General features: G+C 40.1%; 1 protein-coding gene across 5 annotated transcripts in view; it reads left to right on the forward strand.

The window, feature by feature from the left end:
• The first annotated feature begins 1,612 nt into the window (after positions 1 to 1,612).
• Positions 1,613 to 26,416, forward strand: part of LOC136017878 (bifunctional heparan sulfate N-deacetylase/N-sulfotransferase 3) — a 64,186-nt gene continuing 39,382 nt past the window's right edge. For 4 of the 5 annotated variants that reach the window (XM_065686585.1, XM_065686592.1, XM_065686598.1 and 1 more), the window contains exons 1-2: positions 1,613 to 1,713; positions 8,947 to 10,073. In XM_065686585.1, the coding sequence (XP_065542657.1) occupies positions 9,093 to 10,073 (981 nt within the window). In that variant the 5' untranslated portion in view covers positions 1,613 to 1,713; positions 8,947 to 9,092. Of the gene's footprint in view, positions 1,714 to 1,754; positions 1,980 to 8,946; positions 10,074 to 26,416 lie in introns of those variants that run through there. The other variant, XM_065686575.1, reaches the window with a different exon arrangement.

Raw genomic sequence — 26,416 nt, forward strand, 5'->3', positions numbered from 1 at the left:
AATGTAACACCACATTACTACAGTTTGTTTTGTGAGGTACCGGGTGCCAGGCAGAAATCTTGGCCAGAAGCACACTCAGCAGTATCTTAATATGTATTGCTAAAAGAATGGCTAAGACCTCCCGACCAGTTTATGCTTCAATGACAGCTCAAGTCTGAAAAGTAGCACCAAGAAAGATCAAAGCTGTTAAAATTCCTGCGAGCACCACTCAGTGCTACAGATGCTGACTTGCAGTGCTGAAGCCTTCAGCTGTGCAATGTCTAGCACATCTCTGTGAGCATCCAAGTGCTTAGAAGGACAAGCAGTATGTAACACTCTTCTGTCCATGTTGGACAGCGATAACTTAAAACCAGCACTAGCTACTCAGAAAGACTGGTAGGAGGGAAACCATGCCCACTGGTGAGTTTGAACTCATGTTCAAGAATTACTGTCATTTTTGGCTGGCTTCCAACCCATACCTGATAGCATACTGGAGGAAAAATCCTTCCTAGAAGTGAGGTTCCAGACCAAGACTCTGTCAGGACATAACATGCACTTGAGTTTAATATGGGAGAGAATCCCTTTGTATAGAACAGGATTTCAGATGGACTCTATTCTGTGGATTAATAGAGTCACACAGAGCAAGCCCTCATGTCAGTAAGTCCTCTGTCCTACAGGAAGTCTAGCTCATGGGACCTGAGACCAATAGTTTAGAAGATATTAAAATTCTGGTGTTCCTTCAGAGTGTGTCATGAGAATAAAAGGGAGAATAAAGAGCAGAAAGCAGTAAGTAACAATATTCCTGAATCTAGAGCTGAAAATTCTGTTGATGTTTAGAAAAGGATTCAGATTAGTTTAGCCTGTTTCTTTCAAGCTTCTGTCTTGAGTGAGTCAGAAAGGAAGATTTGGACAGGCAGCTGCTACAGATGGAGGTAATCTGGTATATTGAACTGTCAGCTGTTAGGTGGGCTAACAATCACCACGCAATTGTGAAGTAAATTAGCTAGATCAAGAGAGCACTTGTAAAATTTATGAATATTATTTCTCATTTGTAAAGGTTAGAAGTGAGGTAATGTGGCTCAGGCAGGGAACCGTAACTCCCTAGCCCGCAGTAGTAAAATAGCCCCATCTCTGGAGTGGAGAATGCAGAGTATCAGTGAAAAATAATTCAGAGGGACTAACTCTGTTTAAAATAGGGTTAAGAAAATTCAATAAAGAAAAGCAATGAGGCTGCAAACACATTACTTGGTATTTTTTCAATATTTTAACCCCAAATTGTCTTAAGAAAATATAGTTGACCTTGAGGAATTTCCACTTTGCGCTGCCACATTTGAAGCGATTCAGAAACTGGTCATATTCTAAACCTGCATCGGCAGTTCGGGGTAAACCCCCCAAAACATACTTTATTTAAAACAGGCGGTAAAAAGGCCACGGCAGAGGGAGCCTGCGGTTTGCAGCAGGTGGTGGAAAAGTTACCTCAAGCAGGAGCCTCGGTCCCCGGAAGGAAGCACCGCAGGTGCGACCACCGCGGCTCTTTGAGGCAAGAGGGGCCCGCGAGAGGGGTCAACCCCCGCCCAACTCCGCCTCCCCGCCCGGTTCCACCTCCCGGGCTGGCCTAGTACGAAAAGGAGGAGAAGGGGGAGGAGGAAAGGGAGGTGGCGACCGACGAGCGGCACGGCTGGCGCTGGCCAATGGCGGCGGATGGCACGGCGGAGCGCCGCCTGCCCCTCGCGGGTGAGTGCGGGTGCGGCGCCTTTCCTCGAGGCTAGTGGTGCTCGCAGCCCCGGTGGGGGGTGGCCGGCCTTCCCCGCCGCGGGAGGGCTGGGGCGGTGCCACACCACACCACACCGCACCGCTCTCCCCGCGCCCGCTGCGTGCCCGCGCCTCCCCTGAGAGGACCCTCTACAGCTCCCTGCGCCCGACGGCGGTGAACCAGAGCGGGAGCTCTCACCCTCAGGCGGGCCCCGCGGCGGTGCCATGTCGGCGGAGCGCGTATGGAGGTAACGGTTGGGACGGGTGCCCCCGGGCCCTGCGAGGCACAGCGTCCAGACCCCGCGGGCTGGCCGGCGGTGCTCTGTCGGCTTCCCCGGCCGCCCCTCCGCGAAGTTGTGTCCGAGCCTCTGCGGAGGCTCCTGAACGGCCGCCGGCACCGCCCGACCGGCCTGGCTCGGGAGCGCGGCTGGACCTGGAGCCTGCCCGGTGCCGGGCGGGTGCGGCAACGCTGCCGGGGCTCGTCCGCTATCACCCGGGCGCGTCCCGGTCCCCCCGCCGCGTGGGGGGCCGTCTCCGCGTTTGTTGTGTGGTGTTTCTTTGGGTTTTGCGTTGTTTTTCTTCTTTACTGGCTCACCTGTCATCTGCCTGCCTCAGAAGGTGCGGTGCCTACCTCAGCCCTTCAGCTGCTTGGGGTTTTTCCCCATTCCACCTCCCGGAGTTTTTTGGTGCGACTTTGTTGCCCTCTAGTGTTTGCGGACATACTGTAATGGGAAACAAAATTGGTCATCGCAGTGCAGTAATTATAACTTCAGGTGTTCATAGCTACGTGGATTTCCAAAATCCTGTGCAGAAATTGGTGTGTTTTACTGCTAGATTCAGCTGTCATATGTAGCCTTTAGAAAACGCCAGAAAACTTTCGTATTAGTTAATTCAGCACTTGATGTTCTAGATAATTGCTTCAGGTTTTGGTGTGGTGTTTTTAGTTCTTTTTCAACAAAACGGAAAGTGGGATAAATCTGTCAGCATCACCACTCACCTTCTGAGAGAGCACTTGGAGCTCTGAGAGGAATGGTGACAAACTCCACCTTATTAACTCTTTGCACTTGGCTTGTGCTTGGGAGCTGTAGGAGGAAAGCAAGGGGAAAGCAGTGGTTTGGCCATGGACAAAAGAATGTGTTGTATATTTATCTTAAAGGTCTTGAGCAAATCATTTAGTCTTTAGATGATGATGTTTCTGCAAATGATGAAAAATAATTGGAGGGGGTAATGAATGAAAAAATGTATAAGATGCAAAATTATATGACATGTACTGTGTTTTAATATCTTTCAATAGAAAGTATTGTGTGAAGCTAAAATAGTAATTTGAAGACCAAACCCACCTTCTGTACTGTGTTAAAGTCTTACAAGTCATCCTTTAAAATATTTTAAAATATATATTTTAAAATATCATAAATTTAATCTTTATATATATCTTTTCATGACAAATTCTGATGCATTAATTTCTATCCTGTAAGGTTCTGTAGTAATGTGTGAAGCAATACAATGTGGACCTACGGATAGCATAGGTACAATGGAAATGGAAATCCGCTTTCAGCAAGGACTTGAAAGACCAGGCCTATCTAGAGCATATCTATCATATCTCATATCTAGAGTTCGTGTTCTGCCTAAACTATTCCCTAAAAAACAAAAACAAACAAACCAAACTCAAATAAAACCGAGCATATGCCACAGAATGCAAGCCCTTCAATATTCACACATTACAAGGTTTGTTACGTGATGTTAAACAGTCTCAACAGCTTCCCTGGACAGTTCATGTCTCATATCGCAATCTTTTCAAGTTGAAATTGCCATCTTCTTATGCAGTCATAAGTTCTCATTCTCAGCCTGGATTTGCCTCTGAGCTATCACTGCTTAAATACATCAGTCAGTAAAATAACATTGTAAGGTGTACTCAGTATTTAGAGACCAGTTTCATGTTTTCATAACTGATTTCAAAATCCGACCACTACTATCCATCCCAGGTTTGGTTGTTTCCAAATGCGCTTTGTTGCTTCCTACCAAGTCATCTGTATATCCAAAGATTTTCATTTTAGTAACGCTAATATAGTGACTTCAGAATACTTCCTTTAAGGTCATATTCCATAGTGGCTGCCCAGAGCAGGCTTTTATGTTTAAAGCAATTAAATAGCATTCTAATCAGTGGAGAGTTATTGATTTGCCAACAACATGCCTGGATTTTGTTTCTTCTTAATTTAAAACTCATCCTTCATTTATTATATCAGGAAAATGTAAATAGCACTGTAGTAGAGGCCAGTTTAGTGAAGAGCAGAACCAGAATGTAATGATGGGGATTATTAGAAGAGGAGAAAGATATTAAAAATATGTTTAGGTATATGTAACCAGACAAATATAATATAGCTGAAGGATACTGATGACTAATCGATCCTGAGCGAGCTGAGGGTCATGGTAAACAGTTACCCTTGCACGGGCTTGAGGTAAGACTAGGCCAGATATTTTTTACTGGGCTTTGAAAATATGATTTGAGAGCAATTTCTCATTTTGCATGTGGATATTTGAGCTCATCCCATTGTTTTAATCTTGATATTTTTTAACACAACTGAATTAAGAATGTTTCTTGTAGTTTTAAGAATCTTTCTGATACTCATAATACAGCTTTAGTAATTTCTTAATTGTATGCAGTTTCATGTGTTTGTTTTTATGTGAGTACCTGGATTCCTATTTAAGTATTCATTACTGTATGAAGATGTGAACTTGAAAGTGACTTAATTTGAGGGTGGTTTTTTAGCTGCAGTACCTTGAATCCCAGTTATAAAATTGAATGGTCAGAACCATGTTTCTTTTCAACTGCTGAGTCCAGAAAACAGTATGTTTCTGCTGTATGAAAAAGCCAGTCACACAAAGCCTGTGCCAAGGAGCTGTGTGCACCGTGGAAGTCTTGGTGCAAGCAGATGTACCAAGGAGGACAGTATTTGCTCTGCGAGTGCCATGGCAACCCTGCAGACACTGTAAGTGGCTGCCCATAAGTCTGAGTCCAGGGACTGGCTTCCAGGCTGGCTGCTTTGGTGTTTATCATATAAACTTTACTGCCAGAAAATGTAAAAATCAAGAATTTCAGTCATATAAACTTTACTGCTAGAAAATGCAAAAATCAAGAATTACAGTTTCACATTCTTTATGTTCACTTTCTGTATCTTATTAACAGGCTATATCCACAGCCAGTGTTACCTCGTGTAAGTATTGCCATTAGGGTTATTGGGCTGAAATGATTTATAGAAGCCAAGAGTTTGGTCATTTACGTGTAGCAATGCAACAAAAAAGTAAAGAAAGCTGTAAATGATAGGAACTCAGCAAACTCCACTGTCGAGTTTGGTGCATGATGACTTATTGTAGCATAGTGCTGTAAGATACCAGTGGAATACCTAGCAAGTACTGTCGCTCAGAGTAAAGTGTTGCTTTCCTGGGGGAACAGCAGCTACTTCATCAAGGCTTTGAAAATATTTTTATATTTTTAAATGCATGTTCTCTTTGTATTTTTAATTTTTTTTATGTTCTTTAGAACTCTTGCCATGCAAAACAGTCCTTAAGTGAAACTTACATAAGCATCAAGATCATTCAAGATAGCATGCATTTAAAACATGCGCCTTACTCTGTTCCATTCCCCTTCCTTCCTGTCTTCAGTGGTGAGGACGCCAAGTCTAGCTCTGTCCTGCTGGGTCTTGGAGGATTCCTCACTTCTGAGTCAAACTCGCATCTGTCTTGGCATTTCCAGCCATTTCTCCTTACAGCTGCCTTGTCGACCCAGGAGGTACCGGCAGCTAGGAGGCAGGGATAAAATGACAGAGGTTTTCTAGAAGAAAATGCAGGTTTCAGGGCTGGCTCCAGATTTTCTGCTCCATGGAACGGCATTAGGAGCTGTGTCCTTGCTGCAAATGTTTTAAGTGTTCCTGCTGCTTACTTTAGTAGCCCCGGGGTTACACCCCTTCAGTCATAACTTGTTCAAACAATTCAATCAGCCCTTCCTTGTCTTGAGCTTAGGTCACTGTAAATTTTTCCTACTGGAGGCAGGATTCTCAAGTTCAAGTGACTGTCAGAAGCGTAGGCTGGTAAAGGAAGAAACGTCTAGATCATGCTGCTGGGAACTCCCTCTCAATATGACAGAAACCACCAAAATCCTAAGAATAGGGGTGTTTTGGAGCTGTGTTAGAGGAGCTTAAGGCTAAAAGAAGCAGATGGCCATTGTGCTTGTGGTCATGTGGTGGTTGACTTTGTGTCATTCAAAGAAGTAATACTTTTGTCAGCAGGAATTCTGCTTTGCAGACTCACATCTCTTGGGTGAACCAGCCCGGAGCTCTGTGAGGTAAGCAAGCCAGGTCCGTTGTTACTGAAGATAAGCAGGCATATGTACGGCTTGTCTACAGAATGCAGTAAGTATTTATTTTAGCCACTAAAATTGGGAGTTTCTTGGCATTCAGACAGCTGAATTGGAAATATAAAATGAAGAGAAGCCTTTGTATGTGTAATGTAAAATCATTTGTCTGGAAACATCTCTTTGGTGTTACTCATTCAGGATGGAGCTCCTTTCTTTTCACCTGGCTTCTTACCATATTGGGTGTCTCTCCTCTGCTATCTAAACTGGTATTCTTGAAGGTAATGAGACCAAGACCAGACACCTCCATACTTAAAAAGTTTTTTTGAGTTCTTCTAAAGGTATTTTCAGATTTTGTTCAGTCTTTGTATGTTCTTTTCAGATCCATGCCTCTAGGAAACTGAGAAACTGTTAGTATGTTTTGTGTATTTGTTTTTTGGAGGGTTTTTTGTTTGTTGTTGTTGGGTTTTGTAGTTTTGGGGTTTTTTTTTTTTTTTTTGCTTGGTTGTCTTTTTGGGGTTTTTTGTTTGTGGATTTTTGGTTTCAGTTTTGTTTTTTGTTTTGGGTTTTTTGTCTAACGCTGAGTAATTACCCTCTCTGCCTAGGTGCAAGGCAAAACTCCTGAAACTCCTTTCTAAAACCCATGTGCAGCTGCAAGAAAGGTTCAAGGCTGGGTGTAAGTCTACCAAAACAGAAAGTGTTAATACACTGTTATCTGAGAGTAGAGGTGAAGAGAGTAGAACATTTAGATTGGATATAAGGAAGAAGTCCTTTACTGTAAGGGTGGTGAGGCACTGGAATGGATTGCCCAGGGAAGCTGTGAATGCCCCATCCCTGGCGGTGTTCAAGGCCTGGTTGGACAGAGCCTTGGGTGGCATGGTTTAGTGGGAGGTGTCCCTGCCCATGGCAGGGGCATTGGAACTACATGATCTCAAGGTCCTTTCCAGCCCTAACTATTCTATGATTCTATTCTAACATATCCAGAAAGCAGGGTTGTCTGGTGAGATGCAGGTTTGAAGGGAATCTTAATTATGAATGAGACAGCTTATGTATACTTACTCTTGCTGCTTAAATTTGCTGGTTTGATAACTGGGGTGCCGTGTAGTTTCTCTCTTGTCCCCTTACCAGTTTTTCCTACTGACATATTTTTACTTTGTGCTCATTATGGCACTGGGAGGATCAGTATTTGGGATTTAGTTAAAGATGTGGAAGTTACATAGGTGCTGTTATGTGCATATTTTTAACTTTAAAACCTTGATTGACAGACCACCTTCCTTATACTGTAGGATGAGGGGCTTTTGTCAAGTGGTTAAATGGCCCAAGTACCTGACATGTTGTTTGGTTTTGTCCTCTGCCTTTCCCCTCTCCCCCCCTTTTGTTACTATGTAATTAATCTTTTTATATACTGTAGTTTATTTTGGATCAGAAGCTGACTTTATTTCTTCTATTATCATCTCCCTGATTCAGTACTGAAGGTTGTCAGCCATTTTAGGAATCAACATTTCTGACATCCCCCAGTAAACCTTAGAAAGTACAAAACATTGGATAGAGCTTGAGTAGATACCGTTTGTTAACCATGAGCTCTCAAGAAAATTTAATATTCTGTCAATCAGTACAGAATATTTGATACTGGTTACTGGATACTGGAGCTTTTTGGTATTAACCTTTTCGGTCCTACTTCATTACTAAAAAAAAAAAAAAAACCCACAAAAAAAAACCCACCAAAAAATAACCACAAACAAACCAAAACAACAACAAAAAAACCCTACCAAACCAAACAGTTGAGCATGAAAGGATTAAGTGCTTAGCTGGGAAATGGCCCTGTTAACATTATGTAAAGAGCTTATCCTTGACCAATTAACAAATGGTTGTGTACTGCATTTGAAGTTACATTAGCATGTTCCAAATCTTTATACACTCAAGTATTTTTCATACTCTTAGTAGTTTTCAAAATGTATTTTTAATCTTCCTTTCTAACTTACAGTACTTAATTATTTGGTATTTGTCACATTGTTCAGTTTTACTAGAAACTTTTGACAGCAATTGTACTGTTTGCTTGAAAAAAGGCTGCTTTCCTTAGGTACAAGTTAAAGCCGAAGTATATCATTAGATGATCTGCATCTTAAGTTAGCTTTTGATTTATTACTCTCTTTTCTTAAAGAGCTGGATTATTTTATTGCTTTTTTTTAATACAAAGTAATTCACACTATCTGCAAAACAGTACACAGTCCAGTGAAATGTTATTTGTTTATTTTTAATGTTGCTGGGGGGGAAAGTGTAGTTTTTGTTTTAAAAATACTCCTATAATATACATAATATAGAGTCTACCAGTATGTAGCTGTACATACTGATAGGTATACAGCAGGTGAAACATACATGTTTTGAGCACTTCTTGGTTCTTCAAAAATTAATGTAAGAAAATTTCAATCATGTAGACTGGTGTTCCCCCAGCTGTTTGGGGTGGAAGGAGGAAGATTTAAAATTTTCTTCAATGTTTAGGTTGTCACGAATTGTCTGTTGGGAATTTACTTTTATCTTTGGGAAAAATAAAAATCAAAAAGCAGGGAGTTCTTTGCTGCCATATCTTGTTTTTCAGTGCCTTCTATGCCTACCCTCTTTTACTTGATCTTCTGGGGTAAGGAGCCTGTGAGATTTAGAGACATTCAAGCAAACGTGGCAGCTAATGGGAGCAGGAAGAAATAATACTACTAATGCAAAATGTAAAGAAGAAATTATCGAAGTCTTGAACTGTTTGTTTCTAAGCCTCTGCCTGGCCGTGATTTCTTTGCTCACTGTTACTCTAAGTGTGATGATACTTCCAACAGGTGGGATCCCTCAATTAAATCTCTGATTTTCTTTTCTTGTAGACTATACCTTCTGTAAAGCTTTGTGGAAGATAGAGGTGTGTGCTGCAATGGTTACATAAATACCTCAGAGGACTGGAACAAGTTGTCGAGAATCTGTGTTTGTTTTTAATGCTGCTGTCAAGAACAATCTAAGGCAAGTAAACAACATGAGTTTTATCCTGAAACTTCACAGACATTTTCAAAGGACAGTTATTTTGCTGGCCACTTTTTGTATGGTGAGCATAGTTATTTCTGCGTATTACTTGTATAATGGCTACAAACAGGAAAATGAACTTCCTGAAATCTCTTCAGAAGTGGAATGTGATGATCCTCAACTGTTGCCGTACAAGCTGATGGAGATGAAGACCATGAAGTCCATTGACCCCCTGAGGACAGATCTTGTAGTGCTGGTGTTTGTGGAAAGTCAGTACTCAGCACTAGGCCAAGATATAATAACTATTTTAGAATCTAGCAGATTTCAGTTTCACATTGAGATTGCACCTGGAAAAGGTGACCTCCCAGTGCTTATAGACAAAAATAAAGGCAAATATGCTCTCATAGTATATGAAAATATTCTAAAGTATGTGAACATGGACTCCTGGAACAGAGGTCTTCTAGATAAGTACTGTATAGAGTATGGTGTAGGCATTATTGGATTTCACAAAGGTAATGAGAACAGCTTGCAGAGCTCTCAGTTGAAGGGCTTTCCTTTCCATGTCCACAGCAATCTGGGTATTAAGGACTGTTGCATTAACCCTCATTCCCCACTGCTTCATGTGACTAAATCTTCTAAGCTTGAGAAAGGTCCCTTGCTTGGAAATGACTGGGCGGTTTTCCATGTTAATCATACGACTTACCAGCCAGTGATATTTGCAAAAGTAAAGACAGCAGAAAACCTTTCACCACCTGCTGCTATAAGTGCTCTCTATGCCACAGTAATTCATGACCTGGGGCTCCACGATGGGATTCAGCGAGTCCTTTTTGGCAATAACTTGAATTTTTGGCTGCACAGGCTGATTTTCATAGATGCTGTCTCTTTCCTGTCTGGCAAGAGGCTCAGACTGTCCTTGGATAGGTACGTTCTGGTTGACATCGATGACATCTTTGTTGGGAAGGACGGAACAAGAATGAACACCAATGATGTACAGGTAAAGTATCACGCAAACTAATGGTCACTACAGCAAAGTGCCATTTTTTTTTTTTTTTATCTTAAAGTGAGTAGTTATTAATAGTTGGAAGTCACACAGGATGCAGATCAGTAAGTACTAGTGCAAACTGTTTGGGCCTTGAGAGAGAAGGCTGACTGGCTGGCTTTGAGTGGTCACCGATTCCAGGTGTAGTAGCTCTGACTACAGGAGAGTTCATGCAGTGTTGCTTGCACCTGTATAAGAAAAGAATTGTAAGATAAAATGACTCACTGGTTACTACCGCTTGTTTTCTCTCTAGTGACATATGAAAGTCTCTGCTGATCTAAGTTCTATAAACGGGTTGGTGGGCACCTCTGAATTCCATTCTCCTTACTATATATGGAAAACGGTTTCCCAAAAAGGAAACTGAAGACAACTAGTTTCTAAGTAACGGATAAAGAAAAGGGGTAAGAGTGGTAGTGTTTTCACACACTATAACCCACCCAACATGCACAATTCTAAACATAATTGCAGCATGCTTAATTTTCTGGTCGGATCATAGCTTCTGTCTAATCACATGCTTCAGTGGCAGTTGGAAACAGCACAGGACTTCAGAGCTGGACCCATTTTTCTATGTAATGTGCATGTTGCTAGTCTTACAAGCAGGGGGTAAACATGGTGAGCAAAAGTAATGTCAACGTAAATTTTGAAGAATAGGCTGTATTATTAGCAGTTTGAAATAGGTTTCAGATGTCAAGAGTTGGCTGCAGCATTTCACCATTCTTATCTGTTTTATGGCTTGCAAGCAAGCAAGGTTTGTGTTAATATTTTAAGTTTGTTCTGTTGCTAAATGACTTGTCAGTTTCCATTTTAACATTTTAAGTTGTACATTCCCAAAGGTCATTTTTCTCTTTATTGTGTTCTTCAAGTGTGGGAGTAGTTGTGGGTCAGCAGGGGTAACATCTTAGGCTATTTTGTGCTGTATACCTTGCCCTTCTTTTGTGAAGGGCGCTGCTACAAAGCAGATAGTTAGAGGTCACCTTGCACAACTGTACTTGGTGTTGAAGCTATAAATGGGTAAGTTGCTGTTTGTTGCCCTGTTTATGCCAAAAAAAGGGAGAATGTTTTGTTAGAACTTTTGGACTGGTAAGAGGAAAGGCAACGACAGTGCTACATGCGGTTTTGATGGTCAGTTTTTTGTTTCATTTTCAGTGTTAATATATTAGTCAAGCTGAAGTCACCCTACATATATATTGCTTCCTGAAACAGAAGGTTTGGACTTCTAGTTACAGTTTAATTTGCTTTAACATTGCAGCATACACTTTTCCAAAACATTCTCTGCACATGCAATCATAAATAAGATATACCTTGTAGATAAGTAGGTGTATTCCTTATGCAAGCAAATTGCACAGGAGAGAGCTGGAATAAAAGTGAAACTCAATAAATGAAGTTTCAGTATGGAACGTGATGGCAGCATTTGAGTTAGGAGGGTGAGCATGTTTTGAGAATTTCTTAACTGGAACTGATATTATAGGAAAGAAATAATGACCCACACCACTGGCAAAACTCCTGTTGTTCTGTGGTTTCTGGTAACAAAATACATAAAGTACAAATATGAATAAATCTCTTGCTGTGTTATACAGTAGCAGTTTGAAGGAGTATTTTTAGTATTGTTTCTCTTTGTGAGTGACACCTTAGGGTTGTCCTTTTAGGATAAGTTAGGATAATTAATTGCCAGAATTACCTACCGGAAACAGGAGACAGTTATTTTGATTAAAGTAGACACAAAACAATAAACTCTATTGTTTGGGGCAATAATTTGCAGTATGTCAGAATATATTCCCAAAATAAAACTATCAGATAGTAATAATACCAAAATGGAAATAACTTTTAAATAGGATAATTTCATTTATACAGAACTGTGTGCTGAGACAGTGGAATCTGAAAAAGTGTTCTCTTCTGATTCTGCATCTATTTAAAGGTAGAATGTTCTAGTAAACATATTGTTAGGGCTGTCTGATGCAATGCATCTTCATTATTACTAATTTTAAAGGAGTTATTCTCTGTGGCACAGTGACATCTGGAAGGAAAGAAAATCAATTTGCAGTAGTTGAAAATCTGTTATTGTAATGTATATTTGCGGATAAATGACATCCTGTTAAACAGGAGTGGTTTACTGAGTTCTGCTGCATTGACTGTGACTGAGAATTGTGTGCTGTGAGTGTGAAAATTGGTTGCTAAATGTAGGCTTTGTATAATTTCAGTACTCAAGATTAACTCATTTCTACTTGGCTTACGTTTTAAATATTAGCAATATAGAATTGGATAAAATGCTTATTTGTGTTTTAATTTTGTTTTATATGGTTCCTGTTTAATATTTCCTGAATATACTCCCATCTGGTAGGACTCTGAGCTTGCTGAAAGTAAAGCAAGTGTTCCTACATGTGCTGTATTAATGCGAATAAACCTAAAACATTTCAGAAAGCTCCCAGCAGCCAGAGAACCTCAAAGATTGCTTCTGCCCATTCCTCTAGATAGGAAAGAGTTCAGAAACTGGAGGGTTAATGCACAACTGATAGCAAAAAATAAGCATTCATGATTGACTAACTCAAGAAGGCAGCATTTTCTTGGGTCTTCTGAGACAAGGGCTATGCTGACATGCACTATGTTGAGTACCTAGAGAACCTAGATTTGCTTTAGAAGGACTGATTGAGTCCCTAAAGTTCAGACACAAGTTAGGTGAGCAAATTGAAAGCTATGCCTGTCTTGTTCTTTCTTTGTAAGAGTTAAAACAGAGGTTCACTGTAACAAAAGATAACCTTTAGGATCCTGAAAGTACAGGGTAGTTGTTACCTTGCAATTCACAGGATCCCAGAATGGCTGAGGTTGGAAACCATCTCTGGAGATTCATCTGGTCCAACCTCCCTGCTCAAGCAGGGCCATGTCCAATTGGCTTTTGACCATCTCCAAGGAGAGAGATCCTGATTTCATGTAAAATCAGGTTTTCAAGGGAATTTCTTCTGCAGACACTGAAACAAGATTTGCAGAGTCGCCAGAGTAGTTAATATTTGGACATTAGGTTAAACTGAACTTTCTTTAAAGTTTGTGGATTAGAGTTAAGCACTGAGGAAAATCGCTAGCCTATGGTTGAGTGGTAATTTTTTTATCACTATTATATATTGACCTCAGAAGAGGTCAAGCCAAAAGCAAACCCTCTAAATGAGTGTTTTCTGTACTACTGAAGAGGGGGCAAAGTTCTGGTGAGTCAGCTTGGGCAGCTATAGTGTTAGGAACACATTTGTAAAGAGCCCTTCCAAAAACCTTTTGACATAGTTTTATCAACCTCAGTCTTGTAAAACTAATGTTTTGTTTTATTAAACAGCAGACAAAGATTATTCTAGTTTGACCACAACTTCTTCAATTAAAAGAAACAAAGAAACCAACCAGCCAAAAAAACCCAAAAAAATCCGGACTTGAAGCGGTACTTCAGATTTGTAGATTACCTGATTGTTACATATTTACCTGCTACTGTATAAAATTTGGACTGATGGAACATTGTTCTTTACTGTAAAATACTGAGTCGCTGTCACTGTGCATCAACAATAACCATCCGTCTTCATAATTATTTGTCTTCCTCTGGTAAGATAGAAATAATACTAGAGAACATTTTCATAGTCTAATTGCCGCCGACTTTGAAAATAAACTTGTTAAATGAATCTCAGTGTTCATTTTTTCAGTAACTTTTTTTCCTATCTAATGTCTGTGAGACAGGAGGGACCATTATGCTGTGCCAATGCTGTGCTTAATTTTTCTTGTGTCTTTTAGAAGACTAAGAACCTGCACAGTGCAAATAATTTTTAAATTAATTTTAAAATAGACGTACAGAAAAAATCTATCTAGATATCAACAATGTAAGTTTATATTAATAGACCATGATGGTCCTGGCTGATGGTCTATTTAGTATTAATAAATTATTTTTATTTTGTTTTTTACACAGTTGCTCTTTGTTAAATTTTTATGACCATAAAACATTAAGACTTTTCCAAGGGAAAGGTAGCTGCTAATAGAGGGGAAGTTAAATAAGATATTTTTTTTTCCTGATGACAGTTTGTGTACTGCTAGTGGTCTAAGCAGTAAGCTGGTCTACCTTTGCCTTCTCCCATATGTGTGCTTTCTGTATTTCCCTAGGGGTTGATCAAATTTTCAAAAATAAAAATTAGAATACTGTGACATTATTTTTTTCCAAATAATTAGCTGTGTGATCTCCTCTTGACTGTCCTGTCCTTGATATGTGCCTTTCAAAAGAAACATTTTGAATTGAAGTCAGGATGGGATCTCTTCACTTTCTTCATGTAAGCCTAATCTTTTTCTGCACTTGTAATTAACATTTTATACCTGCCAAGCAAAAAAGCTTCATATTAATCATATCGATTATTGGGAGGGGGTGAAATACCTTTATTTTCTCCTTCTGTTTTGTGAGCACTTAGGCAATGCACCTGTTGGCATAGGAGCATTGAAATGGGCAATACAAGCTTGAATCTGCAGTCTTTTGGCATTAGAGTTGTTGAATTGAAGAACAAGAGCTATCCTCTTTGTGTATCATCTGTGCCAAACAATCTTCTAGGAATGGAGAGGATTTAGCCAGAAAGCATTTTGGTTACTCCTGTGTAGAAATTGCGTAAATATTTGCCTCGGAAGAGAGGCTTAGATGTATTTTGTATTAAGGCAGAATGGCAAACAGGTTCAGAAAGCCCCAGCTTTCAAGGCAAAGGGTGAATCCTGTCACAGGAGGAAGTCTGAATCTGTAAGTTAATTGCTCCTTTATCTATAGGATCATGTAGGTTATCAATAAAATGATAGATGTGTCATCAAATGTGTCAGTTGCAGAAGCATCAAAGACACTCATGCTCATGTCTATTTGCCTGCACTGAGCTGTAAATTTTTCCTCCTTTCGGGAGGTTCAAAAAAATCTTTTTAATCACCTCTTCAAATGATAAAAAAAAAAAAATAACTATTAGGAACTTCTGCTAAATCATTTTACATTCCCAGTCCATTAGCCATAGTACCTTTATGCCTTTATTCACTGTGCTTACTATTATTGCATGTAATAGTATGTGCATTTTTTTTTCTTAATCTGACCTGAGGTATTTTATATTGACTTGGCTGAAATAAGAAGTAAAAAGTACATTCTGCCCTAAAAAGAGTAAAACAAAAATAAAAATTCTTAACTGGTGTGTTTCTGTAGCTGTCTGATGCGCTAGGAAGACTGATTTAACATCCTGAGTGTCTTGTTTCATACGCAGTAGTGTGGAATAGTACGCACTGTGTGGCAATAGAGAATTAGGATTAGATCTCAAACTAAAATACTAGTTTAAAACAATTTAGTAGAATTGTTTAATATTTTTCATGGGCTGCTACCAGCATATAGACTGCTTTCTCAGTCATCTTTCCACTGATGTTGGAAACAGAAAACTGGATATAAGTCCAGTTGACCAGAGGAGGGTGGCTGTGGGGCGGGGGGAGCTGGCCTTGCTTTGACTGCTTGAGAGAAGGCATGTGCTAGACATAGATGTTAAACAGTTGATGCACCAGACCTAGGCCAGCGTTCTAGCTTTGTCAGCCTGGAGGCAAAACTGAGAACAGTTATGTGCTGAAACCATTTTCTAGCCTCCTGGGTGTGTATCCTTCAGCTATCCTTTCAGTCCCTCTCTTTAGATTTCAAGTTCTCTTTGTCAGAGTCTCTCTTCATTTTGTGCTTTTTGCTCAAAAAGCACTTTTGTTAATTCAAATAAAAATAATGCAACTATAGCTTACGACAGAGCTGTACAGATTGATCACCATGCTAGTGGCTGCTGCAAGATTTATTCTGGGCTTTTTCAGATGACAAGTCAGCCATCCAATTCCTGCTGCTGACAGAATTGGATAAAATTTTCATAACCAGCTAATAAAAACACAGTGCAGACAGATCTAGAAATCAAGGCATTTAACTGTAAAACATGATACCAAAATTGGGCCTATCTCCTTCCCACTCTTCAGTAGCATCAAGAAGGCACAGTCTAGCAAGAAGAGAAAAATGGGAGTAGAAATGGGACTCTATTTCACTAGTTTCTTCTTCAGTACATCTGCATGGGAGGTGTCCTTTTTTCTTAGCTGTTCAGTCTGGAAGAAGTCAGCGCAAATCCATGACTGATTCTTGGTGATTATACTAGTAAAAGTGGCTGCTTGCCAGTGTATATCTAATACCTCATGGAGTGACAATGCCCTATTTCCAATTTCAGTTTCCTTTTCTGAAAATTGTAATCCTGAAAATATCCTAAAACCAAGACAAATACTAAAATATACCTGAGTCTATAATGTAAGCTGGTTTGAAATTCAAGATGACTATGGAAAAAATACCATTTTACGTCAGGAAATTACTTCATCTTAGTGATGAGGTTTCTAGAATATTCTGCTCAACTCTGCACAACTTAGAAATATTTTGAGAGTGCTTAAAGACACCAGACGAGTCAGAAAATGTCAGAGAGAGAAAAAAAAAAAGGCAAAAGAATTTGGTAAGTAATGATGACCCAAGCAGAAAGCAACAGGCTGCAGATGCCTGCAGGGTGTAAACAGTGAGGATGGATAAAAATATTTAATGTAAGGCACAGAGATATTTGAGTGTAGGCTGAATAGCCGATAAAATAGCAGAATAGCAGCTAATATACTAAAGGAAGCAAAAGGGTTATGTAAGTCTTTAAAAATTAGATTTGGCAAAATGGCATGAAATATGCTGTTGGAAGAAATATAATATTGGCAGGGAATTTGTGCTAAGATCTATTCTTAATCTCTTAAAGTATAATCAAATGCAGAGCTCAGTTTGGATTCCTGTGTGTTGGTTTGAGTCTGCAAGTGTGGAATTTGGCCAGCTGGGGTATTGATCTATGTAGGTCTAGTTTTTGTAATCTTGTCTTTTAGAAATACAAACGCTTGTGCAAAAACGGGGAAGGTGTGCATTAACACTTATAACAGAATCACTCCCCTGTGTTTCTGCTATTACTATCCCATGTTTCACTAAAGTCTTGGGTATTTTTGTGCTGAATTATGTCCCTTTGACTAGGTACTATGTAGGAGTCAATGAACTGTCCAAATTTTTATTAAGTTGACATAAGTTATGTCTTTTCTGTGCTGACTGCATACAATCATTAAAATTATGGTTATTATTTTATGCAAGCTTGGCTTGTTTGCTCTCTCTTTTTCTGTCTTTGATACTGATGCTGACATAGCAGGGGAATTTCATTCAGCAACTTTAGAGCTACTTATAAAGAAGAGAAAAAAGATAAATATTTGTGGCCCTTAGCTGGGAGCAAGCTGAAGACTGAATTCCCAGCAGTTTCTGACATGGAGCTTCAGGGCAGAAAGAGAAAATGAAAATCTTTGGTCAGAGATCTTTTTTTCTGTCAGTAAGCATGGAACATGAGAAAGAGCTCTTGATATGCCTCAGCTCACCCCAGATATAGGGACAAAGGTAAATATTTTTAATTAGATACAGTATTAAAAGACACAGGAATATTCTTGGCTCTATTAGGGGACAAAAAAAAAAAACTATAACAAACTAAGGAACATTTGTGGATGGATTGTGTCATTGACACGTTATCCAGCCTGTGGAGTAGTCAGTTTGTTTAACGTGCCAGTGAGAGCATTGAGGTCCAGTGAATATTGACATGGAGGAAAAATATAAGACTGAAGTTTTTTGGGAGGCCATATTCACAGACTGTTAGACCTTGCTGTTAACAACACTGACACCACATTTTTACTTCAATTTCCTAAAGAACTTGGGTACTTTTAATGTCCCTGTTTGTCAGTAGTTAAACTGCATTCCTGTGCATTCAGGTGAGGCTGTGTGGTCTCTGCTGCTGAGAGATTAGGCCTAGAAGTTCTTCCAGCATTGAACCTTCTAGATTTTTTCAGCATTTAGTGGTTCTACCGAGCTTCATGTTGCCAACAGAAGGGTAAAGGGCCCTGAGCAGCACAGCCAAGCAGTGAGGGATGAAGGGGCATAATGGAGCACAGGGTTTGCTGCAGTGGAAGCTTGTGGCCAGCCTGTGCAGCAAAGGGCTGTCTTGCTGGAGAGTGGCCCTTGTCCTCCAGGCAAACTCTGTTTGCAGTGCATGTTGGCTGTAGTGAAAGCTAAAAGTGGAGTTGGCTTATGAAGAAACGTTAAATAAGAAGCACATGTTATTGGTAATAAATGTAGGAGCTTGGGTAATAACCTCTGTCCTTTGAGCTGTATGACTATAAAGCGTTAGACATCATTAGACTGACTAGCCATGCCAGTGTTCTATGACAAAATACTGTGCATCCTACCGAACGAGATCTGAAGCTGTAAAAGCGTGGATTGTCTAATGAGGGGCCACAGACATACAAATGCTTTGCATCTGGAATTATTGTTTGAACCTGAGTTTTTGAGGCCTGGCATGTAGCTAGGCTAATGTCTACATGAATCAATGAACAAGCCTTGCGATTTTTCTGCTGCTGATGGGATGCAATGCAGACAAGTCAGACTAAGGAGGCACAGCAGAGTGGCCCAGAAGTGAACTGGAACTGGGTCTGAACTACTCTGTTACCCTTGAAAGATGGCCTGTCGTACTCAGAGCTGAGGCAGCTGTGGTGGGGCTGTGTAGGTGACTTTGCAGTACAGCTTCCTGAATGCTTGTGTTATGGCTAACAAAGTTTCCCACTGTACTGGATATCAGCAGTCATCAGATTGTAGGAACTTAACTGGATAAATAAGAAGAGACTTTAAAATGCATCTTGGAGTCACTTTGTTTTGACTTTTAGCTCTGTTCTGTTCTGAGAGCTTACCTCTTTGTACTTGGTGTTTCATAGCAGATAAAGTGTTAGGCAAAAATGCAGGAACCAGCAAGTTCTCTGTTGAATCCTGTCTGACCAAAATGCAGGGGAAAATATCTCATGCAGCAGGAGGGTGTTTATTAGTTTTATTTCAATTGGCCTGGGTTTGGGGGATTTTTTGACCTTTAAAAGAAATGCAGTATTTTATTTCTGTTAAATGCAGAACAGGGATATTACTAGTAACTTCTTTCATCAAAGTACAGTTTAATTAAGAGCTAATAATGCAGAATTGCAGTTAATGGTGCTTATTGAATTTAGTGAAAGACTCACGGTGACTTCAACTGGTGAGTATGGGCCTTAATGTTATGGGAAGTCAGGTAAGATACTTGGGTAAATGGCTCTGCCAAACTGTCCAAATTCATCCAAGCAATCAGTGGGAGCTTTGCTTGTCATAGAATCATAGAATCATAGAATAGTTAGGGTTGGAAAGGACCTTAAGATCATCTAGTTCCAACCCCCCTGCCATGGGCAGGGACACCTCACACTAAACCATGTCACCCAAGGCTCTGTCCAACCTGGCCTTGAACACTGCCAGGGATGGAGCATTCACAACTTCCCTGGGCAACTCATTCCAGTGCCTCACCACCCTAACAGGAAAGAATTTCCTCCTTATCTCCAATTTAAACTTCCCCTGTTTAAGTTTTAACCCGTTACCCCTTGTCCTGTCACTACAGTCCCTGACGAAGAGTCCCTCCCCAGCATCCCTATAGGCCCCTTCAGATACTGGAAGGCTGCTATGAGGTCTCCACGCAGCCTTCTCTTCTCCCGGCTGAACAGCCCCAACTTCCTCAGCCTGTCTTCATACAGGAGGTGCTCCAGTCCCCTGATCATCCTCATGGCCCACCTGTGGACTTGTTCCAGCAGTTCCATGTCCTTTTTATGTTGAGGACACCAGAACTGCACACAATACTCCAGGTGAGGTCTCACAAGAGCAGAGTAGAGGGGCAGGATCACCTCCTTTGCCCTGCTGATCACGCTCCTTTTGATGCAGCTCGGGATACAGTTGGCTTTCTGGGCTGCAAGCGCACACTGAAGCCAGCTCATGTTCATTTTCTCATCAACCAACAACCCCACATCCTTCTCTGCAGGGCTGCACTGAATCTTTTCTCTGCCCAACCTGTAGCTGTGCCTGGGATTGCTCCGACCCATGTATAGGATGTCCTGCACATTAAAGAGGGTTGGGCTCCAAGGCATCCCTATTTGATAATTTAAAACCACAGATGCTATGGGTAGAACCTACCTGTCAATAAACTACAAAAATTTTTAAGTAACTGAAGCCAGGTTTTTGTTAATTTGTTTTGTTTCTAAGGAATTTTTGTACACATTTTCTGGTTTAAAGTCTACCCTTTGTAAATAGGCATCCTGCTGGCATGTGGTACTTTTCAACTGTTACATCTTTTGAAGGATGTAGTAGAAGCGTCAAAAACCATGTTTTTAATGAAAAGAATTATTTGTTTCTTGAAGCTGCTAAATCTTAATAAACAGGTTGGTCCACAACAAATGCTCCAACCCCTCCCCATTTATTTTTGTTGCACAAAGTAGCAGGAATGGTTGCCTTGAACTTGCATGGAATCTGACATTATATATATAAACTTGAACATATATATGGTCAGTAGTTTAGCTTTTCCATCCCTGTTTTATCAATATTTCTATTTTTGCTGGATTGTGTTCTCTTAGACACCTTGCTTCCACCAAACTGTAGAGCAGTGTCCTTTCCCCACGTATGCAGTTTAGGGTCTATAATTTATGGTCTCTGCTCACTAAATGCTTTCCAGAAAAAGCTGAAGATTTCCTTCTTTTTCTCTTGCCCACTCTATAGTGTCAGCTCTGATAAAAAAGTTTAGAGTCAAAGGAAATGTAATCATTCTTCTCCTTTTGTCTGAAGGATATTAAAAATATTTTTTTCAGATACACCTAGTATACCCAAAGCAATTATTCCTTCTCCTCCATAGATTAAATGTTTATGGTAACGGATGTCAAAATACTAATCTTAGAAATCCAGAAAGAAAATACACTAAATTTTAATGATGTTCAAAAATACATAATTTAGCTTGAGGGAACCATTTTTTCCTCAGAGGTAAAACAGTCTATATAATAAAACAATGATTCCCAGCCACTTGGGGTGGACTTTCACTGAGACTGTCTTCTGGTTCTTCTTGCCATGCTGCCTCCAAACACCCCAGATTCTTGCCTGATGCCTTCCAATGCCTGATGACTGCCACAGTTTCTTGAACATTTGCCATCAGAATCTCACTGCTTCTCACTTTTGGGCCCCTACCACACTGCTGTTACAAGATTTCTTGTGGATGCCCACTTCTCCCTCATCTCTCCCCTGCCGAGGCAGTGTGTCCCCCCAGCTCCCTTTTCTGCTCTCAATCTCAGCAGTGCCAAGGCAAACCTGGGACTGATAATTAGGCACAGCTTGTTGAAGGACTTGGAGCATGGATGTGCTCAGGAAAGGCAAAATGGTGTCACCAAAAGTTCAAAGTAAAAAGACATCACATCAGTTCCAACCCATTAAACCCCTGTATTAGGAACTCCAGTCAGCAGTTTAAGTGGCTTTATTTCTGTTTCTTCACTCTCTTGCAGGGGTTAAATTCAAGCGGGAATGTGTCACAGAAAATTGAAGCTATGTCTGCATAAGACCTTCTCTAAAGGGACTTTGTGTGCTTAACTTTTTGCTTTTACATTACACTTTCTATTAATTTGCTTTACCTTTTTAGAAGGTCCTTGCCTATATTAAAGAGAAGTTTTCCTTAAAGGCAAAGTAATTCCTATTTTAATGGCTCTTTGATAAGTACTGTCAGACATGAAATAGTAAAGCAAGCACATTGAGAGGTAAGATCTGCTTCCTGAAAAAAGGAGGAGAGAAGATAGGCTTTTTGGGAAATTACAAAGCTGACCTTGCTTTTGTTTCTGATATGAAAGCATGTACTGATTTGAAGTTTAAGATATTAATGATGCAGTATTGTGAGGCTATGTCACAATTCAGTTAAAATCCATTCATTAAAATCCATTCAGTTAACATCCATAAAATCCATGTGATTACAAGTGGAATTAACAGTGTTTTAAACTATTTTGATTTTCAGTTGCCTAAGTTCTTTAGCAGCTTTTGAGTAGGAAAATAGTCATAAATATATTGTGACTACAGAAAGAAGTCATAGTTCATCTTAGAGTTCAACAAAGCATTCTAGATTTATTTGCTTGATCATTCAAGATACTTGGGTCTGAATATTTTTATTGATGATGAAGAAATTACTACTATCTGTTTACCAGAGACAAGTGGACACTTGTGACTTCTCTGTAACAGACTATGAAATGAAATAGTGTAAAGAGGTGCTTGAGGACAGGAGCCAGGACAGTTTCCTGGCTAGGGAAATGGAAAGCAAGTTTGCTGATGTGAGTTTTACCCTTGGCTTTACTACTGATTTACTTGAGCAGAAGCTCTTGACAGCCCATGTCATTGGTCTGTGCCTCTGTTTGTCCCATCTGTAGGGTAAGAAAAATCAAAAAGACCTGTTTTCTTTGTAAACAGAGTTTATATTTCTGAATGAAAAGTGATAAAAAGAGCTAAGAAAGGAAGATGCCATCTTTACAAAGGCAGGAATTTTCATACATTCCCATTGCATGGCTATTCCAATTAAGGAATGATTCTCACGGTTCCTTCTGTTATATTTGTGATCTCAGAGGCCATTTTCTCCTAAACTCTCAGTCAGTTGAGATCCCACTGGCAATTAAAGCAGCTTACATTTGTGGAGGTGTTTATTCAGAAGTGAAATAGAAATAACTTAAATGGCATGGTGCTGAATAATTGTCTGAAAATTGGGCTTTATTTACAACATACATGATTTCTTACATTCCTTTCATTATAGTATAAACTTGTCAGATAGAAAGATTGAAAGAACTCTTGTTTTGCTGTCAGGATAACTTTTTGTCTATTGCCTGGATTGTAACAGGGCCTTTTTCCATATGAAAATAGGCTGAGAAAGTTGGGGCTGTTCAGCCGGGAGAAGAGAAGGCTGCGTGGAGACCTCATAGCAGCCTTCCAGTATCTGAAGGGGGCCTATAGGGATGCTGGGGAGGGACTCTTCATCAGGGACTGTAGTGATAGGACAAGGGGTAACGGGTTAAAACTTAAACAGGGGAAGTTTAGACTGGATAGCAGGAGGAAGTTCTTTCCTGTTAGGGTGGTGAGGCACTGGAATGAGTTCCCCAGGGAGGTTGTGAATGCTCCATCCCTGGCAGTGTTCAAGGCCAGGTTGGACAAAGCCTTGGGTGACATGGTTTAGTGTGAGGTGCCCCTGCCCATGGCAGGGGGGTTGGAACTAGATGATCCTTTCCAACCCTAACTATTCTATGATTCTGAGATTATTTTGGACTATTGATGAAGAAAGGGACTTTTCATCATATACTGAATTCTCACATTTGGTTTCTGGCACAAGGAATTTGCTAATCCTAGTATGTGAGCTTAAGAGTTAAAAAGTACGTACTCCTCTGTAGTTATGTACATGAAAGTGATGAGGCAGCCAGCAGTTTATTTTCTTTATAGTATCAGTGGAAGTATGACATGTACTAAATAGTTATCTATAAACATATGAAGGTTTTAGTAAAGTTTTTAAAATACAGTCTTCAGTATTAATGTATTTACGTAACATTTCATACAAACATCCAGAGGGGCTTGTTCATAAACAAATCATAAAATACACAGAAAATATCACCAGTTTACTTTCAGCGTATCAAGCAGCATTTAGAAATGAAATTTCAGGCTTTTCGTCTCCCTACTTTTCTCTGCTTCTGTCTTTATGATAGAAACTCGCAGTAATAAGCCCTGCCATCTGCTTCTATATATTTTGCATGAGTTTTAACATTTTGTTTTTAGAACCTGAATGATGAGTAAAATGTCAAGTCACCCAGAGAATAATCATAGGCATGACAACTCAAATGTTATCTCAGCTTGTCTGTACAAAAACTGGTTCACAGCAGGCTTGTCCTCTCACTCTGTGCAGATTGAGCAGGTACACTGTTGATATTAGCCAATAGGTTTTCACATACCATCACACACTTTACCAGAAGATCTCCTGCTGGTCTTAATGAAACTAATGCAGCCAAAAATAACAGTGACATCGCTTTCAAAATTTGTTCTGTAGAAGGTGAACTTCAGATTTCGTGTAGAGTTTTGTGTTATCTACGTGTAATTTGGTGTGTCGTCTTGTGACTGCTCGTTTGAATAAAATGCAGCCACCAGGCATGTCATTGAGACAATAAGGAGGTAACTACACTAGCAAAACTAAATCCCAGCAAAGTAGTAAACTCTCATTTTGCATTATGGACTTTTTGCAACCCTTTTCCCACCTTCCATTTGAAAGCCTGGGTTGGCAACTCTCCGGTCAGCCCTGTAGCTGCAGTATGCTGGGGAGGTGCAGTGAAGATAGTCTTCCAGGTTGTGTTTCTCTGGTTTCAGCTGCTGGTTTTCCGTCATTCTGAAACTAGACTGAAGCTGACAAGCTGAGAATGTGTTAGGTACAGGAGAAGACCTTCAGCTCAAAAAATGCTCACACTTCTTAACTTAATTAGGAGGGCAAGAACCATGCAGCCCATTCATGCCACCTTGCTGTCAAGCTGCTCTCAGGATCCCTTCCAATTGACAATATCTACGGTTAACAAGCGTATAGGCATATTATTTGCTTCCTACATTTTTAACTGTGCAAAGATAAAAAATTACTTAACTGAATAGTTTCTCAGCAGCTCAAGGATGGTTTTCATAATCTTCTGTGGATTTCATACCTTTCATTAGAATAAGAAGTCTCCTGGGTGATCTTTGCACTCTCAGCCTGTACAAAAGCCCTCATTACAGTGTTGCAAGATTTTTCTCTTAATATCTCCTTCAGAAGTCTCAGGCTTGTTTTCAATTATCTCCATTCTGTGCTTCATTTTAGTCATTCCTTTAGAAAGTTCCCTGTTCATAGGACATTTTTCAGGCTTTCCAGTGAAAGATGATCTTTATGTTACCAGTACTGTGCTTTGAACCTGCTTGTACTCTTGTTGCTGGAGCTACAGTGAAGAAGATGACAGTGGGAAAGACAAGTTGCTTCCAGATCTGAGATGACCTTAAGAAAAAGGAGGCAGAGAAATGATGGTTCTGTCACAGATTTAGTTTTGTGATTAGTATATATTTAATGAATATGCTTAGGCATAGCATTCTGGTTTGCTGAAATAGTGAACAAGGCAAGTACTACTGATGGCTCAGAATTGAAACCACTCATGTTTTATCAGCAAAACTCAAATTTGCAGTCCCCCAGGATAGGGACAAATGACTGTCCCATTGCTTCAGATCAGCCCCCTCAAGCTTCCCAGAACCAGCCTGAACTACAAGCTTAGTGAGCTCGCTGAGGCCTCAGATACACATTAGCAGAGGGCCAAAGAGCAGCTGTATTCCTGCACTGGTTGCTACTGCAGTCTCCCAGTGGGGCCAGGTGAAAATGCTCAGCTCTGGAAAAGGAGTGGTGGGAAAGGCAAGCGCAGAAGTGGGACATATGCACCAGCTGTGGTGTGTGGCCACCTCTTACTGGGAATGGAAATACCGCTGGGCCTGCTGCCTTGGGCTTTTCTTGAGGTTGGTGCACAGGGGAGGCCCTGCTACAGTCACCCTTTGCCTGATTTGGTCACCATCATGTTGTAGGTATTAGGAAACAGGCAGATGGAGATCGTACTTTTATTACATCTGATACAGATGAGCCCTGGTAAAGACCTCAAGAAGAGCTCATGTGCCCAGAAGTTTCTCTGATAAGGTGGATATTGCCTCTATCTGTAAAACGGGTAATTTTAAAGAACTGTAACTTGACTATACTATGCCTGGATCTAAAGCTGGGCTTGACTTCCATGCTAACATTTTGTTTTCATTGGCATTCCAGTTAAAAAAAAAAAAAATTGTAGACAAATATAATAGATATATTATATAGATATATAGATACTCATATAATGAAATATCCAAAGAAACTCTTAATTAAATTGCTGTCTCATATTTTTCAGAACATCAAATTGTCATTGAATTTCTGGAGTGGGGAGCCTTCTAGACCTTTAAACCTCTGAAAATCTCCAGTGACTTTTTGTGCTTTTAAATACGTTCCACTTTCTTAACATGCCTAGTTAGTCATTTCTGACAATAATAATACTTCTGATCACTTCTTGTACAGTGATCACTGTACTATAATGTATGTTGACTTTGAAAGCTTTGGTGTATAATTATTTTCTTTTCTTTCAAAGGTACTGCATAACTATTTGCACAAGTGTGTCTTTTTGCTGTAGCTGGCCATGCACTTCTGATGTGCTGTGTTCAGTGTCACAAATCTCCAGAGTCCAATGTGCTCATAAATTACCAGCCATCAAGTGCTCAGCTGAAGGCAAGTTGTCTGGAGGAAGGTGCACTCCAAGTCTCATTTTAGACAATGCTTTTTGCGCCTACATTTTGTTTTCGC

Source organism: Lathamus discolor, chromosome 1, assembly GCF_037157495.1.
Source record: "Lathamus discolor isolate bLatDis1 chromosome 1, bLatDis1.hap1, whole genome shotgun sequence".
Taxonomy (NCBI): domain Eukaryota; kingdom Metazoa; phylum Chordata; class Aves; order Psittaciformes; family Psittacidae; genus Lathamus; species Lathamus discolor.